Below are 21,006 nucleotides of genomic sequence, written 5' to 3'. Positions count from 1 at the left end.
GCATATTAATAATATAGCAGCATAGTTTTATGAATTGACACGGTTATGTTGAGGGTAGATTTATCATTGACACAGCAGTGTCGAGAGTTATCAAAATATATAGAAATACAGAGGTGATAGAAATAAGAAACATACAATAATTTGTGTTTTTATAATTGCTTTAATGAATGACATGTTTTATTTACAATGATATTTACAATTTATACATATGTTTCATAATTCTCACATATACAGTTCCTACATAATTTACATGAGTGCAATCAAAGTTTAAAAATATATTCATAGTATGCACTCTTTTTTTACCCATGTAAATTATATACATATATAGAAATGTAAATATTTGTTTACAAAATCTGAAAATTAAGGATGTCAAACAGATTAATACATACATGTATGCTGAAATATAGGTCTCTTGCAGTTTTACAGCAAATTCAAAATTCTAAATTTTAAAAATCCATAAATATTGTAATTTGGAACATCTGTAAGTATATAAATTAGATGGATCTAAAGGACAAAATTTCACCTTTTTTTTCCCAGGCATGTAGAATAACAAAATACTGGTATAATTTGACTTGCAAACAAAACTCATAATTATTTTTAGAAATTATCTTGGGACAACATATCTTTCATCCACACACAAACAATATACATACAAAACCTTTGGTTTTGACAAGAAAATAATTAGCACTTAGTCATAATCTACAAATACAAAAATAATCAGTTTTAGGGCAATGTGTATGAATTTACCATAAAGACTAGACATAGTTTGTTTTTATGAATTAATAACTTTTTACGTATTTTTTATGTTTTGTAGATGACCATAATTTACCATGTTTTAACTCTATACAGAGACTGGACATATTTTTTTTACGAATTAATACCTTTTTTTTACACATTTGTAAGATTTAATAAGTTTGTAGATGACCATAATTTTCCATGTTTTAACTTCATACAAAGACTGGACGTAGTTTATTTTTATAAATTAATAACTTCTTTTACACATTTTGTAAGATTTAATAAGTTTGTAGATGACCATAATTTACATGTTTTAACTACATACAAAGACTGGACGTAGTTTGTTTTTAAGAATTAATAATTTCTTTTAACAATTTATAATATGTACATTTAATTTATGTTGTCATCATTCTTGGTGCAATGTTCATCGACATCAACTCTTGAAACAATAATTTACAAGCATATGGTATACGGATTTGGGAAATCTGAAAATAGACAAAAACAAATAAATAAATGGAATGGTCTGGGTTTAATGTCTACAACAATATTTCAAATATTTCTAAACGAATTACAAAAGCATAGAATTGGGGTTATGGCCTCATCAACAGAATACTGTAGTCATTTCTATTTCTATTTACATGTTCAATGCAAAAGGGAGAATTTTTGGAGCTAAACATGTTTCCTCACCACACAACAACTGAAAGAAAGCTGTAGATACTGTCTACAACTTGGGTATCAACTGGTAGTCAACTGTATTTAATGTTTAGTTTCAAACAATTGTTGTCTAACGATCTTAACAGTTTGAAACTAAACATTACATGTACACAATACTGGAGAGACACATCCAATATTCAACAATATTCTTAGTTTCTTCATTTACTTACGTGAGTTTTATTCTTGCAGCCTCTACATTCAAAAGTCTGATTACGAAGATTAGCAATCGCAATAAGACCACAGAAATTACACACATGGACTCGATAGGGATCTGATGCCTCAAATAATCTTTCTCGTAAAAACTGGGCAGCTCCATGAGCAATCTGACAATCTCTCTCCATCTCACCAAAACGAAGCCCACCATCACTACAAACAATAAATACAAAGTTTTTAAATGAAATCGGGTTTAAACATTAATGTCTTACTTTATGAACCAAATGGGCTAATAAAGTCAGGCATACGCAATGTGCTATTTTCCCCAGATTTCCTTGCCAGCTGTGCTATGGCTTACTCTTATTTTCATTTCTAATGTGCTGCCAATGGTATACATGCCCTTTTTTTGGTACCATCCGGATGACTAGGCATCTTTTTCTTGCCAGGATCGTATCTAGGAACTCTTGGCTAGATAATCAACACCATACACACCCAGCCACTGTGGCTACACAAAGTTTTGAATAGCAACCAAATAGACCATAAGAAACCGAGATGAAAAAAACTTCCCTGTATTCAAGCTTATAACTTCAAATCACACAATTTCTTGCGGACTCCCAATTGTCTCCCTTGCCCATTAAATATAAAAATCAAAGGACATCTTACCGAGATCTACCCTCCATAGGTTGTCTGTTTAGGATCTGTAAAGGACCTCGTGCACGAGAATGTATTTTATCATCCACCATATGTTTCAAACGTTGGTAATATGTTGGTCCGAGGAAAACCTGGGCATTCTGTTTTCTACCAGTAAAACCATTATATATAACCTGTAGAATATAACAGAAATATTACATTTCATAAAATAAATCACATACAGTCGTTCCATGTAGTAAAATATGATGTTAAAGTTGGATATCTAAAAGGAATTATCAGTCCAAAATGTTTAAATTTCCATTTAGTATTTACAAAGATGAGGAATTCAACATTTGTCAACATTCGGCATCCTCGGCAGATGATATAAAGAGAGAGAGAGAGAGAGAGATGGGGTTTAACGTCCACTCGACGTTAAATTCTTAATATTCAAGAAAGTCACAGAGAGAGAGAAATGGGGTTTAACGTCCACTCGACACAAACTAGGTCATTTCGGGACTAACATATGGTTTAATTTTTTATTTCCATAATTTGCTTGCGCGTAGGGCTCTTTAGCAGTGGGAAGAAACCGGAGGACCCGGAGAAAACCCATGAGGTTGGACAGGCGACCCTACTCCTTGTCACGTACAACCGGGGATTCAAAACCACGCCAGTCAACTCAACGACAGACTTTATGATACAGCACGCGCACGCTAACCATTCAGCCATCCAACCCCCCCAGATGATATGAACAGGAAATGGTCAAACAAAGCAACACTACTTATCATCACTTCAATCTTTTGATGGAGAGAGAGAGACAGACAGGGTTTAACGTCCACTTGCCACAAACTAGGTCATTTCGGGACTAACATATGGTTCAATTTTATTTCCATAATCGCTTGCGTGTAGGGGTCTTTAGCAGTGGGAGGAAACCGAACCAGGAGAAAAGTCACGAGGTTGGACAGGCAACCCTACTCCTTGTCACGTACAACCGGGTAATCGAAACCACGCCAGTTGGCCCAATGACAGACTTTATGATACAGCGCGCGCATGCTAACCATTCAGCCATCCAACCCCCCAAATCTTTTGATGGAGATGCCCCGCATTCAACACAGTGTTTGTCTTCACTGAGATTGATTCAATTAGAAGCTTAAGTTAGCGTGTCCTCAAAAGGTTGACAGATAAATGGATGGAATGATAGATGAACCCCATTTTAATAGTCCCCTGCTTTCTTTTAAAGGAGACAGACGAAAAACACCCCAAAACAACCAAGACAATATAATTCTAATTATATCATAAAATGTCTGACCTCATTTCCTCTCTGTTGGTAACCATATTGTTGGAGTAAATTAGAAATTTTCTGTACATTAACAGTATCATTAAAAGGCGTGGCATCACCAATCTCTCCTTTATTTGCAGCTACTTTGCCTTGTAAGCACTCAATTAAATGGCCAATTGTCATTCTACTGGGAATAGCGTGGGGATTGATGATAATATCGGGAGATATTCCTTCACATGTGAACGGCATGTCCTGAATTCATAAAACAAAATACACAATTAAATTCTATTCTCAAAACATATTCGTGAAATGGGGTTTAAAGTCTCCTCAGCATAATACTTGGATCATTTTGAGACTAAGATATAGATCATTTCTATGGTTACATGAACAATCTGGCCTGAATATTATTCTTCAAATTGCAATTGACAAAGGTACTTTTACGTGCATGCCAAATTTGTACATTTGTCCCATCCAAACTCAAGGCCCTCGATCCTGCACATCAGGGTCTGCAGTCACAAAACTTAAACTAGAATACTTTAAGAATTCTGCCCTTTTTATTGAGCTAAAATCTGTATTATGATTTTAACTCTCAAACAATGAAATGGCTGCATCCTTAAAATATTTTAGTGTATGTTTTTGTGAATGCAAACCCCAGGCTGGATAATCCAGAGGAACTATCCCGGGATCAATCTGGTAAGTAACCGTGAGTATTGCTTACTGAGCCATCGTGGTATCCCCTGCCCCAGTTTGTGATCCCTGGGACATTATTTTATATACATAATAATATTCTCTCTTACCTCTTGTCTGTATGTTATACCACACGTTCCCTTCTGTCCGTGTCGACTAGCAAACTTATCACCAATCTGAGGTTTCTTCACAGTTCGAACTCGAATTTTACAAAATTTATACCCATCGTTGTTTATAGTGACCATAACCTGTAATATACAAGTTATGCAACCAATCATAAAACACAACACAAACAGTTAGTCGAGTGAACACATGTTTGGTATTAATGGCATTTAGCAATTGAACTGGAAAAACACAAGACAGAATTCATAGCCTCAATAATATTATTCCACAGAATTGTACAGAGAAGGTTGAACACAGAGGTCATCGGTTTCAATTCCTTACCCCATTTTTAATTGTCATCTAGTAATTATTTCACCACTATACTTATTTTTAACCATCACTATTGAACCAACCATTCATCACTGTAGAACTATTCATTCAGGTCACTCCCTGTTTCACCAAGATTTAAACCCTACCATCACTGTAGAACCATTTATTTGGCCACCCCACCCAACTTTACCAAGGTCTAAACTAGTGCTGGGTATTGGCACGACAGTCACGATGCGATACTTATTGCGATTAAGGTGCTACGATACGATACAGAATTCATAGCCTCAATAATATTATTCCACAGAATTGTACAGAGAAGGTTGAACACAGAGGTCATCGGTTTCAATTCCTTACCCCATTTTTAATTGTCATCTAGTAATTATTTCACCACTATACTTATTTTTAACCATCACTATTGAACCAACCATTCATCACTGTAGAACTATTCATTCAGGTCACTCACCCTGTTTCACCAAGATTTAAACCCTACCATCACTGTAGAACCATTTATTTGGCCACCCCACCCAACTTTACCAAGGTCTAAACTAGTGCTGGGTATTGGCACGGCAGTCACGATGCGATACTTATTGCGATTAAGGTGCTACGATACGATTCGAATTATAACTAGGTCAATATTTACAAAGTGAAAACAACAGGATAAATGAATAATTGATATTTTTAGTCCTGCTGATCTTGAAGGAATAAACTGTTTTATATCACAATATTGATGTTGATCAAAATAAGGACCAGAACAATTTAAGAGTGTTTGTGTACCTATGGATAATGTGTGACATGGATAATTAAGAGTGACAGGTTACTTACTGAAGCGACAAAAAAAACATAAAAAAGAAATTGTGAAAAATCGATTCAGTGTCTCGCGATACATCGTGCCAGTACTAGTCTAAACCTTACCATCACTGTTGAACTACTCCTTTGACCACCCACCCTGCTTCACTAAGATTTAATCCCTACCCTCACTGTTGAACCATTCATTCGGGCCACCCACCCTGCTTCACTAAGATTTAATCCCTACCCTCACTGTTGAACCATTCATTCGGGCCACCCACCCTGCTTTACCAAGATGTAAACAATATCATCATTATTCAACATCCTACAACAATTTAACATTTCACAAATTATACAATTAATATTGCACTTACCTGATCAATAATACCAGTTTCACTTCTTCTCATGAAAACAGAACAATCTCTTTTACTAAACTTCATATATGTACCATCCAACTAAAAAAATCCAAAATTAAAATGGTGCTTTACAGGCTAAAAACTTCTATAAATATATCATAGTCCTGTTATATAAACCCTATAAAGAAAATATACTGGGCGGCTTGGTATGGCCTAGTTAGAGTGTCACGCTTCAGGCCCTAGCTGGATGGTCACCTCTGGCTTGCGGTCTTGGTTTCGTTCCCAGGTGTAACGGTATGTGGCTTGGAGATAGGGGTGCTTTCTCAACCATGTGACTTTATTCTGGGTACTCAGGTTTCCTCACACAGGAAAGACACCTGTGCTTATACTGACTCATCTGACTGTATCATTTATAGTGGACCTTCTTTTATTACGTATTAATTTATACTAACTTTATCATTTGTGCTTGATAAAGAAAAAAGAACAGCTGTAGAAATGTCATGCTATAATGTACAAACCAGTTATTGTTTTCCATATAAACTGTGATAGGGGACCATATGACCAGGGGTTTTTTTTGTGTGTGTTTTTTTTTGTTTTTTTTTTAAACTTTATGGATTACATGAGGAATTCTGAATCCCTAGCAAACTACAATTTTGTGAAAGATGAATCTCTAAAAGGAATATTATTCAAAAAATAGTTCAATTCTGTATTAATTTACAAAAATTTATGAATTGAAAATTAGATATTGTAGGTGACTTGAAATGATCTAAATTTCATCTAGCCGAAATCTTTTTGAAGATATCATTATTTATTTTATGATCAGTAGTGGAATACCGCGTTTTATCAGTGAAATAAAAGTGTTATTCCACTGGCTAGTTGTTTTTACCTAAAATGATTGTAAAATCATAAAATAAAAAGAACATTTGTCGTTTTGTCGTGAATAACATATTTTATTTCATCTCTAAGCAAGAAAACGTTTATATTTTCACTCATGCTACGCATTTGTGAAAATATAAGTTTTCTTGCTTCTCGATGAAATAAAATATGTTATTGACTCTAAAACGACAAATATCCTCTATGTAGTCAGTCCTCAAAGACTTTTGTTGCCATTGAATCAGTATTTTACCTCATCATCATGTGCAGGGACAGTGATAGTTTTACTGATTAAAACTCATCATCATTCGCAGGTACAGTTATAGTTTTACTGATTAAAACAATCAGTTCTTACCTCATCATCACTGGCAGGTAGAGTTATAGTTTTACCAATTAAAACATCATCTCCAGATACTCTTGTACCTGGTGCTATAATACCATCTTCATCTAATTTATCATAAATAGCAGCTCTCATACCTGTAAATAAAGGCAAGATATATCATAACAGCCCTCATACCTGTAAATATAGGTCAAATATATCATAAATAGAAGCTCTCATACCTACAGATAAAGAGCATATTTATGACCCAGTTATTTTAACCGGATGTAGAATGTAGGTCAAATACGCAAACTCACCTTGAACGGTTTCTCTGTTAGGTTTCTCAAAAATTTCTTCTTGATCCAATCCTTTTTTAGATTCAGAATCTTTGTAAGATCGGAAGAAAAACGATCTAAAAAAATACGATAAAATATTACACAACGAATATCAAAGCTGTCAGAACAGGTTTTTTCCCCGAACCACCATAACAAATTTTATGAGCCTGTAAAGAGTTGAATTGTTCAGAATGATAGTAGAACAGCAGTTGAATAGATATTATTTTATAAGATATTTAAAATGACTAGAATTCTTTGATTTGGGTAAAAAAATTTAAAATTGTTGTGTCACTGGATTTTATTTGTTGATTTTCTTATTTGTGAGATGACAATCTGTCTTTGTTGAAACTGGTATTGTTTCGATGTTCTAGGGTTACCATGTGCAGTGCAATGTAGGAGAATTTTGCCTGAAACTGGGCTTTCTGCCTACTCCCCTTTTTAGCATTCCAACAAGCACAGGTAGACCTGGTTTTTTTTCATCACATCCCCTGACAAGTGAAGGTTGGGTTCGAAAAATCCCAATGGTTCTTCTTAAACCACACTGGGATTAAAACCCAGAACATTATAGTCAAGAGAGAGAAAGAGAGAAAGAGAGAGAGAGAGAGAGAGAGAGGAGATGGGTTTAACAACTCAACACACTAGGTCATTTCGGGACTAACATATGGTCAATTTTATTTCAATACTTCGCTTGTGCATAGTTGTCTTTATCAATGGGAGGAAACCCGATAGCATGGAGAAAACCCACAAGGTTGGACAGATGACCCTACTCGTTATCACATACAAGCGGGGAATCGAAATAACACCACCTCACTACATGACAGACCTTATGTTCTAACGCGCATGCATTTAACCATTCAGCAACCCACCCACCCTTCTAGTCAAGAGTTATGTGCCTTGTCCAATCGTATATTATGGAACCTGAAACAGAGATATAAAACACTAACCTGAAATAACCTCTATCAATGGCCGAACTGTTTAAAATAACGGAATCTTCCTGATTATAACCAGAATAACAGGCGATAGCAACAATAGAATTAATACCTGGATAAAAATTATATAAATTACTGATTCATCTTTGTTTTCATATATATATATATATATATATATATATAGACACACACACTCTGCTTATTTGATAAAAAGTGTAGATTGACGATAGCACAGGTTTATTATAGAACGTCTGGTAATGGAAACGGCAAAGATATTTTGAAGACCTTTTGTATAAAACCAATTGTAGTCCATCAGCATTATTTCTAAGATTTAGTCCACAACAATTAGAATTTTGGATTTTATTGAACACCTATTAAAATTTGTGCTTCCAGTTAAAAAATCTATTTGCTCTTCTCAAAAGCCTTTATTTTTATTTTTTAAAACATCATTCACAAGACGCGAATGTCTATAGATTTATCAAAACTATGAAGAACTAAAATTGGTCTGGCCTTATTGAAACTTGCATACTTTATGTGACATAATGATCAACTCAAGTTCTTGTTTAAAAAAGAAAAAAATATTAATAAAATAAACCCAAGCTAAACAAATAAATTATAACATGTAATTAACTCACCTGCGGGAAGTTCTCTGAATCGTAAATATTCCATAGATCGTGTTGTTACTAGTGGTTTCTGGGGGTAAAATAAGCCATGAGCAAGCGTATCCATACGCACATGGTAATTTGTAATATAAAAACCCATAGCCTGTTTACCCATAGCGGATTGATATGTATTACGAGGAGACTGTAATAAAAACAATAGAATATATTAAGCTCTCCTATAATCAGAGGATTTCATTAAATGGTGTCAATGGATGTGTGTGTACATGTTAATATTCAAGAAAGTCAAAAGTTATATGAGCATCCTTTAGTCAACCCTGTAGACGCAGGAATTTCTCTGTTCATGTACAGACTTTAAATGAAATGAAATGGGGTTTAAAATCCTGCTGTTCTGCTCCTACTGGGCTAATAAAGACGGACATACGTCATGCAATGTGCTATAAGGGAAATTTTGCACGGGACATGGCCCTATGGACTACTCTTATTTTAAATTCCAACTGCCAAGAGTTATTTTACATGCATGCCAATGTATACCCAGGACCTCGATTTTTCGTACCATCCGCTCTATACGTTGCCAGGCCCTCCATCCAACACCACATAAAAGGGGGGAAACACGCCAGAAAATCAAGATGAACTTTCTACTCACTGAGTCACTGTGGCTTCCCTTTAAACAAAGGCACCTACATACTATATAAAGAATAACAAATTACCTGATTGTGATCAGGAAATGGAATAATGGAGGCACATACACCCAGGATCATTGACGGATGAATTTCACAATGTGTATACGTGGAACAATATTGTGCCTCTTTCTCACATAGGTCATCAGGGGTCATAGCTAACATGGTTGTCTCCTCTTCTAACGGATCAATGTACTCCACAACACCGCTAGCCACTAAATCCTGCCAACTACAAACAGAATAATATATTAATACACAAATCATCGTCCATCCACAACAAACAAGAGCATTTTTTAAGATGTATCGCCAATACTATATACCGGAAAACACCGAAAAACACCGAAAAACACCGGAAAACACCATGTTATACCGAATCCTGGAAAACACTGGAAAAACTCTAAATACCGGAAAACACACTAAATTCCAGAAAATACCCTAAATAGGTAACCTGGAGACTGGCACCCTAAATAGGTAACCTGGAGCCTGGTCCTCTGTGTGCCTGGGTTGGGTTAGAGTTAGGGTTAGTTTTCGGTTTATAGTATAGCCCATCTCCAGGTTACCTATTTAGGGTGTTTTCTAGTATTTAATGTGTTTTCCGGTATTTAGTGTTTTCCGTTGTTTTCCAGTATATAGTATAGCCCAGATGTATTATGTAAGAGATACATATGTCCCATTCCACATATTCATTTTGGCTTCAGAAGTTACATAAACTATTATTTAGACATTCATTCATAAGATAAGCCTATAATCAACTCTTTAGATCATCTGATAGCAGAGGTTTAAACAGATTAAAACACAGTTTGCCATTTAATGATTTAATTTAAAAATGACAAAGCGAGGCTAAGACTCGAATAACAAGTATCGTTGTTACGACAATAAACAATTATGTCACATCTGGTCAAAACATCAAACAGTGCCATACCTGTAGTTGTTATACTCTCGTAATTTCAACTGTTCAACGTGACTTTTCTTTAATAATAATTTCTGATTCTCTACAATCAACAATGGACGACAAATACGACCAGCATCTGTATAAATACGAATTTCTCTTTCATGGAAATCTCGAATCATACACACCTAAAATAGATAAATAAAAAAAACAGATTTAAAATCAGACAAACAAAATACTCCCATCATTCAATTCATATTCCTTGGTTACATTAATGTAAGTTTGCCAGGCAACATATGCATACATTCACAGCAACTAAGTTGACCAAGCTGTCCACAAACGTTGCATATCTAGTCATTTTTTAGGTATGGGATCATTCACAAGACACTGAAAACTGATCAAGATTAACAACCCATGAAGTAATCATCAAAAATCATTCAAATTTCATTGGCTTCCAGATATTCCTGTATATAAATTTCAACTGGGCGAATAGGTTTCTTCATCTCCTGAACATAAAATGTTTAACAGACAGACAATGTACAAGAGAACGAGAGGGGCCCTTTAAATTTTTGTCCAATAAAATTCTTTTTTAGACCTCTAACAGAGGGAGAAGTTTTACATCCACTTGACACAAACTAGGTCATTTGGGGACTAATATATGGTTCAATTTTATTTCAATAATTCGCTTGTGCCCAGGGGTCTTTAACAGTGGGTGGTTAAAACCCCCGTGGTTGGACAGAAGACCCTACTAGATGTCACATACAAGTGGGGAATCTAAACCACAACACAAAGTAAGCTATAAGACTTTAAACTACTTCTGACCATAAACAATGGAATTTTGGAAAATAACTATAAGCTATAAGACTTTAAACTATTTCTGACCATAAACAATGGAGCTTTGGAAAATTTTCTTAACCCACCTCAGATACAATGATATCCATTTCACGTCGTAATTTTCTAAGTGTACTCATCAGCTGATCAGGATCCCGATGTATTCCTACCCAACATCCATTTACAAATATCTTAGAAGCACTGAAAAATAAATTAATGCGTTAAAAAAGTAACTTGTCACAGTCGCATTTTATTAGTCATCATTATCAGTCGCCCAAACTCTGCGTGTGGCCTGCACAGATAGTATACAAGTCTTGCAATGTGGCTTGTTTGGGAGATGGATTATGACAGTATAACGTCCTACTGTTCTGCTCCGAACTGGGCTAATGAAGACGGGCATACGCCATACAGTGAGCTATGAGGGACATTTTGCCTGGACAGCGGCACTATGGCCTACTCTTATATCGAATTCCAACTGTCAATGGATCTTTTAAGTGCACGCCAATCTGTACACAGGACCTTGGTTTTCCATCCCATCCGAACAACTAGACAACTGTCCTTATGACAGTTGGACTGGAGGAATCAAAACTAGTTATTATATCTCTCAACTTTGCAACAGAGCTAAGGCCTACTTTTATTTCAGTTTCCATCTCTTAACGGATCTTTAGAATGCTGCCACTGGTGTAAATAGGACCAATTTTCCGTCCTATCTGATGTTTTTGCTTGCCTACACCACTGACAATGTCAAGGTACTTTCATGGCCATCACTAATATCAAAACCTTGACCGTTTAGTTAGTGAGCACGAAGAGGGAACACATCTTTAATACCTGTTTGATATCAATTTCCACAAATATGTCTTGGAATGAAAAAATATCTTTACACAAGTCTCTAGGGATGAAGAATTTTAAATAACATATAAAAACTTGAAAATAACTTACTCTTGAATAGCAGAAGGTGCCACTTCCTCTAAATTCTCCATACTCCATTCTTCCAAAAATTCTAGAATTGGTGATGGTTGCGAACCAACAGAAATATAAGCCATTAACGCCAAATTCTTCACCAGGCCGACAGCAGCTCCCTCTGGTGTTTCGGCAGGACAGATCATACCCCATAGTGTGTTGTGTAACTGACGGGGTCTCGCTAATTTACCATCCCGACCAATTGGAGAATTCAAACGACGAAGATGTGACAAGGTTGATGCAAATGTTAGTCTATTCAATACCTGAAAAGATGTATAGAAAATATTTAAGAAGAGACAAAATCATCTCTTCAACACAACTAATAGTAAGTGCAGGAGAACTGCACCACACACAAACAAATGAAAGGAAATAGGGTTTACTGTCCTACTAGTCTAATGAAGACGGGCATACTGTGCAGGGTTCTTTTACATGCACGTCAATGCGTACAATGGACCTAGGTTTTTCGTCCCATCCGAACGACTATATGTTGTCCCTTGCCGGGCCCTCCATCCTACACCACTGACAAGCGGGAACTACACTGGAACATCCCAATGAACTTTCTTGGCCGACTTAGGGATCGAACACGGGACCTTCATATTTACGAAGCCAACGTCCTACCCACCAAGCCACCACACACAAACAGAAACATGTGCTCAAGACACACAATACGTGGATATTGCAAGATATAAACAGCAAAAGTACTGTAAAATAAAGTGAATGGATCTGGGGGCTTGCTGTAAACCTCCTCAGCATTATACTAACAATTTATACATTTGAGCAACTTGTGAGTGGGAAACTGTCATGATAAGGCTGGCAAATCTTTCTTCCTGTTACTGGTATAACATTGGGATCAAAAACATGATGACCTAGGTAACAACACCCTCCCCTTCTTGCTAACAAACATAAAAACACATAGAGAAGGGTTTGTCTCAATATACTATGAAATGAAATGGGATTTAATGTCCTACTGTTCTGCTCCTATACTTGGCTAATGAAGACGGGCATACACCATACAGTGTGCTATGAGGGAAATTTTGCCCGGGCAGCAGCACTATCGCCTACTCTTATATCGAATTTCAACTACCAGGGGATCTTTTACGTGCATTCCAATATATACACGGGACCTCGGTTTTCCGTCTCATCCGAAGGACTAGGCAGCTGTCCTTGTCAGGCCCTCCGTCCTGCATCACTGACAAGGGGGATCCCCTCTCAATATACTAAGACAACATATTATTTACCTGTGAGACACCTGCTCGAGCTTGATGAGCTTTTTTCTGGTCACCCCAGTTACCTGTAGCCAGGGAATATTTCAAACCATCTGTTATAATTCTAGTTTTAATGGCCAACTCCATGTTAAAATCTTTACCACGATCAATAAACTTCTGGGCGTACATTCTCACTTCCTTCATCAAGTTTCGGAACAACCTAAAATAAATGACATAATACACCACTGATAAAATGAAAACACACAGTAACATTCATTATCAGAAATTGTGGAAACATCACATATAAATTTTTTAAATAATCGGATGACAAAAGTAGCCTGACGAGTGTTCAAAAGAAATTTCAATGTGAGCATACAATAATGGGGGATAGTTCACTAGTTTGCGGGTTCATTAATTTGCCAGGGCAGTAAAATCAAACTTGATTCAGACATGACTTACCCTCGGAAAAGGAAAGCCAGTAATGGTCCGGCTAAATCCAATCTTTTATTACCATAGTGATCTCGATCATCAACTTCTCGTCGTCCTAAAGCAGCCAATAACAGACGATGTACCATATATCTACAAGATATAAACAATAAACCAATAAAAAACAATATAACATATATCTATAAGATATGAACAATAAACAAACCATATAACATATATCCAAAAGATACATACAAATTATATCACGCAAGGCGTTTTTATCGACCACTGATTAGCCAAAGTGATTTGCATTCAATCAAATTTTCATCTTTAACGTCCATCTAATTCAAATTGGTTACCCTAATCAACGAATTTATCGACACCGATTTCCGAAGCGATTACATCAAATCGCCAAATCACTTCAGGGTGCGATTTGACGATTTGATCGGGTGATCACGTGTTTTTTTCAACTGTGTCCAGCCACAACAATTGTTTACAGCTAATTGGAGCATTTAACGAACTCATCAAAGTACTTTGAAATCAACTATACTGTTACATGACATCTCCACTAAATTCAAATCGATTTGGCAAGTCGATAAAAAAAGCCTATAATATCTAAAAGATATAAACAATAAACAACCCATATAACATATATCCATAAGATATAAACAATAAACAAACCATATAACATATATTTATAAGATATAAACAATAAACAAACCATGTACTGTATATACCCACAAAAGATGAAATAGGGTTTAAATCCTACTTTTCTGCACCAACTGGGCTAATGAAGATACAGATTAGCCATCATGCAGTGTGCTATAAGTGTATTCCATGTATACTCACCCTAAGAAATAGGCCTTTTTTGTTTCACAAAATTCTGAAACTCCAACATGAGGCAACATTTCTTTTTGTAGAATTTCCTTTGCGTAGCGAATTCTCTTTTCTTTGGTTACACCAGGACGTGCTCCTCTTGATCCAATAAAATTACAAGCTACATTTTGTTCCTGGATGACAAAGGCTTCATCTAATGATGGTTTTACCTGAAAGATTCAAAATGAAAGGAATCAAATTTAGTTTTTAGTATAAATTCCATATGCCACATAACTAATCCAGAATTTCCAGACAGAGAGAGAGAAATGGGGTTTAACGTCCACTCAACAAAAACTATGTCATTTGGGGACTAACACATGGTTCAATTTTATTTCAACAATTCACTTGCGCATATGGGTCTTTAGCAGTGGGAGGAAACCAGAGGACCTGGATAAAACCCACCAGGGATTTGAAACCCTGCCTGTTGACGCAATGACAGACCATATGATACAGCGTGCACGTGCTAACCATTCGGTCATTAGTCTAAGTCCTACTTTAGTTCTACTGAATATTTCACATGAACGACAATGTCCACTTTTATTTTTGGACTTGCATTTTGGTCTAAATTCTACTTTACTTCTACAGAATATTTAGGACGATATCTTCCTTTCATTGTTTTGACTTGCATTTCACTTTACTTCTACTGAAAATAAAATATTTCAAATAGGAGAAAAATAGTAGATAAAACCTTACCAACTCCATCATTTCTGGATCATCAAAGTCGTAAATAATATGTTCTAGGATATCTCTATCTGATACAAATCCGAGAGCACGGAATACAATAATTATAGGTATTTCTTGTTTAATATACGGCAAGATGGCAATAATTCTCTGACCTATAGCACTTCTTTTTGCTCCCTGAAACATTCAAATAAAACCATGTAAAATATTTTTCACCCTGAAACATTAAAACTAAAAAATTGTAAAATATTTTGCTGACTGACAAATTAAAACAAAACCATGTAAAAATTTTGATCAACTAATAGGGAGAGAAAAAATTTGGGGTTTAATATAAATTCAAAACGAACTAAATCATTTCAGGTCAGACATATCTTTCAATTTCATTTCAATAATTTATTGGACATCGGGGTTTTGAGCAGTGGGAGGAATTCGGAGGACCAATAAAGTACATGTAATATGGGGTTTAGCATCAAATTTTCAAAAACAATGAAGATATGAGCAGTGTGTTATGACAGAAATTTTGCCATGATAGCTATGTTTTCACCTACTCTACATAGAATTCCGACTGTCAAGGGCTCTACATGCACAGCTACATCGAACCTCAGATTTACACCCCATCTGAAAGACTAAACACTGTTCATTAAGAGCCCCTTCTTTCTGCACCACTGACATGGGGAAATCATGCTGGGAAATCCAGGGGAACTTTCTCTATCAACACCTTGATCGAACACCTTATCTACACAGTTGATCCCCAGATACTTGATATGTATGATAACCATACTTCATGGAGAGAAAAAAGACTGGATAATAACAATATTAAACTACTTACACCTCCACCTCTAGCCATTAAATTAACCCACATCGTACTTGTAGGTCTGGACGAATGTTCTAAACATGAACGTAACTCAGTTTTAAATGCATATTTAGAATCCTTCTGTTGAAATACATAAACTGAAAGCAGAAAATCATTTTGTTAAAATGAAATGAGGTTTAACGTCCTACTGTTCTGTTCCAACTGAGCTAATGATCTGCCAAGGGATTTTTTATGTGCACACGGACCTTTGTTTTTCATCCCAGCCAAAACGACTAAACAACTGTCCTTGTCAGGCCCTCTGTCCTGCACCAGTGATAAGGGGGAAACCATTGTTTGTTGAGGTAATTAGGTAAAATAAATAAAACGTTCATTGTTTATTTACAATTCAAAATCAAACCAGGTTCTCTTTGGGGCAAAAACTTGCAAATATCAACCAATAAAAGCAATATTAAAAAACTGATTTGTACACTCCAAAAACTTTTATAGACATCTGAATATCCAAAATCTCTTGATGACATTTATAGATTTCAAAACTCTATACAGCATCCCAAAATTTATACTAATTTATACGTTCTGCAGTAATTTGTGTCTGACAAAGTTTGTAACAGGTGACGTGACTTATGTCCAGACTTGTTCACATCGTCTAAAGATATATTTAAACCCTTTTTGGCATACCAAAATACCAAAAACATTTATAGAATCTAAAAATCCCAGAAACATTTAAAGAATCTAAAAATCCCAGAAACATTTATAGAATCTAAAAATCCCAGAAACATTTATAGAATCTAAAAATCCCAGAAACATTTATACAATCTAAAAATCCCAGAAACATTTATAGAATCTAAAAATCCCAGAAACATTTATAGAATCTAAAATCCTAGAAACATTTATAGAACTTAAAAATCCTAGAAACATTTATAGAATCTAAAAATCCAAGAAACATTTATAGAATCTAAAAATCCTAGAAACATTTATAGAATCTAAAAATCACAGAAATATTTATAGAATCTAAAAATCACAGGACACCATCCCTCAAAATGTAAATTTTTAACAAATATATAATAAAGTACCTGTGTTGGCAGCCATTTTTTCTTGGGCAATCAAAACTTTTTCTGATCCATTGATAATGAAATATCCGCCCGGATCTAAAGGACATTCATTTAACTCTGTCAAATCACGATCTGTGAGTCCACTCAGTAAACAATATGTCGATCGTAACATTATAGGTATTTTACCGATGTACGTCTTCTGATGCAGTGTCTGTATTTTGTCTTCACCTTCTTTTTGGAAGGTTTTTGAAATGTCTACATAAAGTGGCGCTGAATACCTAGAAATAAACAATTCTAGTTTAAAACCAGATTATTCTGGAACTTGATGAAGACTAGATAAGCCTAGCACAAACACAGCTCAGAAATTGTACCATATTCCATAGAATTTTGTCCTGTGTAATTCCAGTCTAATTACGAAATGTCATTATAAAAATATTTTATTCTGGAGCTCTTTTCTAAGAAAAATTTGTTTCAGCTCATTACTTAAATTTCTGTGGTTTAGAAATAAATTAAATTTTGCTGTAAAGAAATAAATTAAATTTTTGCTCTTTAGGAAAAATAATTAAATGTTTGCTCTTTAGGGAAAAAAATTAAATTTTTGCTTTTTAGAAATAAGTTGCATTTTGAAGACTGCATCCTACTCCTCCAATAAAACTCAATATCCATTCCTGGCTTATGTAATTAGCTCTTAGATTTGAGTCTAAGATAAAGTACTGATTTCATTGGAGGAGAGAGAGAAATGGGGTTTAACGTCCACTCAACACAAACTAGGTCATTTCGGGACTAACGTATGGTTTTAATTTTATTTCAATAATTCGCTTGCGCGTAGGGGTCTTTAGCAGTGGGAGGAAACCGGAGGACCCGGAGAAAGCCCACGAGGTTGGACAGGCGACCCTACTCCTTGTCACGTACAACCGGGGATTCGAAACCACGCCAGTCGACTCAATGACAGGCTTTATGATACAGCGCGCGCACGCTAACCTTTCAGCCATCCAACCCCCCTGATTTCATTGGAGGTGTTGATTTTATTTGTGAAATCAAAATTAGTAAACAAACCTATTTCCACTTAATCTCTCGAACATTTAATAACACACCAGACCAACCCGATTCAATTAACAATCTATTTCGGACTAAAGAGATTTAACGACATACAAATTGAAATTGTGTATAATCAATCTTTGTTCAAACAATTACTATCGATAATTCCTTTACGTAACACCAAAATCACATGAAAAATAAATCATTTGTGAAACTAATATCTTACGTTAAATTTCTCAGTCGCGCTTCATTGGGCATCATGGGACTTGGTGCACCATCTTTTTCCCAATGTGTCGGCTTTGACAGATAAATCTGTTCAAACTTTAACTCATAACGAGGCTAAAAAATAAAAATTGAAAAAAAGGTGAAATAAAAAATAAATTTTAAAAAGTTGTACAAATGGTAGATCAAGTTGTGTGAAGGAGTTTAAGAAAGCACTAAGCAGACTATCCAGGAAGCTTTCACATATTATGAGATTTACTGTTATTGGATGTTCTTACCCATAACATTTGGATCAAGAACTTTACTTTTCAATACAGTGTATCAATTGTGTGGAATACAATGTGATTCTGTGTCAGTTTTTAAATCTACAGTGAAAATATGGTTATTTTGTCATTAACCGTCCAAAAGGAGCATATTTCTGGCATCCAGAGCATTCCCTAGCTGAATGAATAGTTGCAGGATACAAATATCATTATTTGAGAAGAACGGCATATGTTTTCATTGAAATTTTCAGTGCATATTAATTACTGTTATATAATATGTGAAAATGAAAGTAAATGAAATCAAAAGGGGTTTGTCATCATACTTTTCGGCAATAACTGGGATAATAAAGTCTTGCATACATGTACGCCATGCTGTGTTCTATTAGGAAAATATTTCACTGACAGGATCTTTTCAACAAACATCCAATTGCAACTGTCAAGGGTTCTCTTATAGGCATGCCAAAGTGTGCATATGTGTACACGGGACCTTGGTTTGCCGTTCCATCCGCTGTTAATACCAGTTACCAGGCCTTTCACCCTTGAAGTTGGCAATAGAATCATAAAATACCAAAATAACGATATAAAATGTATATAACATCATAAATAAATCACGTACCGGTGTTTCTATGACACCAGATGTATGTTGGGATTCTGCTTGAAGGTCAATAGTTGGCGAGTCCTCCACAATTCTCTGAACGGACATCTGGATAAACTCATCAAAAGAATCAAGCTGCTGTCGTACCAGGCCCTTTTCGTCAAAATAAGAACTGATGACAATCCAACACGCCTCCTGCCACATGTCAGTCGTGATCTCATCATTCTCCTCCTCCGCCTCAAACATTTCTACAATCAAATAATTTTTAAACTTTTAGAACATGATGTCTCAAATCTGCCTAGCAATAAATCAATTTTCATTTGGGTAGTGCATATTCAGAGTCATGAATTGGCCTATAGAAACTAAAGCTTGCACTGTTTGACTGCGAGAGATTTTAATTTTCATGTTGGCTCGAAATACCAAATTTATCTATAGTTCTTTTTATTAAAATCAGTTTTAATCTACCGGTACTCATTCTTCTCGAAGCAGATAGCAGTGGGCTATAGCTACTACCGGTATTACAATAGTTCAGCTCTGAATGTAGGTCTCATTACACTCGCCCTGTACGTTCAGGAACCGTACTATTGCATCCCAATTTTTTTTCCCCCCTGGCTCACCTAAATTTCGTTCCATCTTATATGGCCGAGTTCGTAAATTTGTCCATTACCCTATCAATGACATCGGTCAAGTCATTTAGAAGACGGGGACGTATTTATTTAACAGCGTGTTGTGTCACTCATACTGGTTCTTGCGAGGTAAGCAAGGTCTTATTTTCTCACTAAGATGTTCATTTACATTGTTCAGGCGTTCACAAGGACTGACACATGACCGTTTAGCAGTAAAAAGTTGCCCAGTAAAATTTACTGGGAGGGAAGTGAAATTTTTTCGCCAAGGATTCAATAGGACGATTCCTGAACGTACAGGGCGAGTGTACTGAGTCCTACATCTACGTTTAGAGCTGAACTACTAGCTACTACAAGAACTTAATTGAGTACAGTATGGCAGTATTTACATCATGGCTAGTGCATTATGGTTGACAAATATCTCTTTTTTATAATTTTGTTTAAGATGATGTAATAGGAATAATGAAAATTCTGGTCTAGTCCACAGTTCATCAGAAGAACGTCAAGTAAGGAGCAAGAAAGAGGAGAAAGAAAAAAACTAACAATAATTCTAACAGAATGAGGATCGGGTATAATAATGACAACCAGTAGTTTCGACAGCCTAGACAGTATGCTTAATAAATGAGGACAATACATTTTATTAATTCTGCTATAAAAATGCAAATTGATATAAAATAACAAAAACAAACGTCATTTGAATATGTAAACAAAGCCTAGTCAGCGGAAATGGCCGGTAACGAATCTGCGCATTTAGATCAAATATTGTGACAAAAACGCACCTTCATCTTCCCCATACATTTTGGAAATGTATCAAATTGGGTTTCAACTTTTAAATTAATACAAATTCAATGCTGAATTCTTGTTCGTTAGCCTTGATGTCAACGGATTTGACAAGCGTAGCTTCACTCCGATCAGATTCGCTCCGCCATTTTCGACGGAACTCTTCATTGTGAAGTCATATTTGGATACGTCTGACTATTATTTCCGGTTTAAGGGGGAGATAACTAAC

At 35.5% G+C, this 21,006-nt stretch overlaps 1 protein-coding gene across 1 annotated transcript; it reads right to left on the bottom strand.

Moving 5' to 3' along the window:
• Positions 1-141: 141 nt before the first annotated feature.
• Positions 142-20,932, bottom strand: LOC126815849 (DNA-directed RNA polymerase II subunit RPB2). The gene is made up of 23 exons (XM_050541836.2): positions 20,777-20,932; positions 19,396-19,622; positions 18,521-18,633; positions 17,278-17,534; positions 16,223-16,344; positions 15,406-15,570; positions 14,686-14,882; positions 13,870-13,989; positions 13,444-13,630; positions 12,185-12,468; positions 11,335-11,446; positions 10,448-10,602; positions 9,556-9,754; positions 8,861-9,029; positions 8,241-8,337; positions 7,279-7,373; positions 6,998-7,119; positions 5,788-5,868; positions 4,306-4,443; positions 3,539-3,760; positions 2,266-2,426; positions 1,620-1,815; positions 142-1,220 (listed from the first exon to the last, which is right to left on the bottom strand). The coding sequence occupies exons 1-23, from the start codon at positions 20,793-20,795 to the stop codon at positions 1,131-1,133; spliced, it is 3,528 nt and encodes a 1,175-aa protein (XP_050397793.1). The 5' UTR covers positions 20,796-20,932; the 3' UTR covers positions 142-1,130.
• Between the last annotated feature and the right edge of the window lie 74 nt (positions 20,933-21,006).

The sequence above is a fragment of the Patella vulgata genome, chromosome 3 (assembly GCF_932274485.2).
Source record: "Patella vulgata chromosome 3, xgPatVulg1.2, whole genome shotgun sequence".
Taxonomy (NCBI): Eukaryota; Metazoa; Mollusca; class Gastropoda; family Patellidae; genus Patella; species Patella vulgata.
Note: the sequence above shows the minus strand (reverse complement) of the source record. Positions and strands in the feature narration are given on the sequence as shown.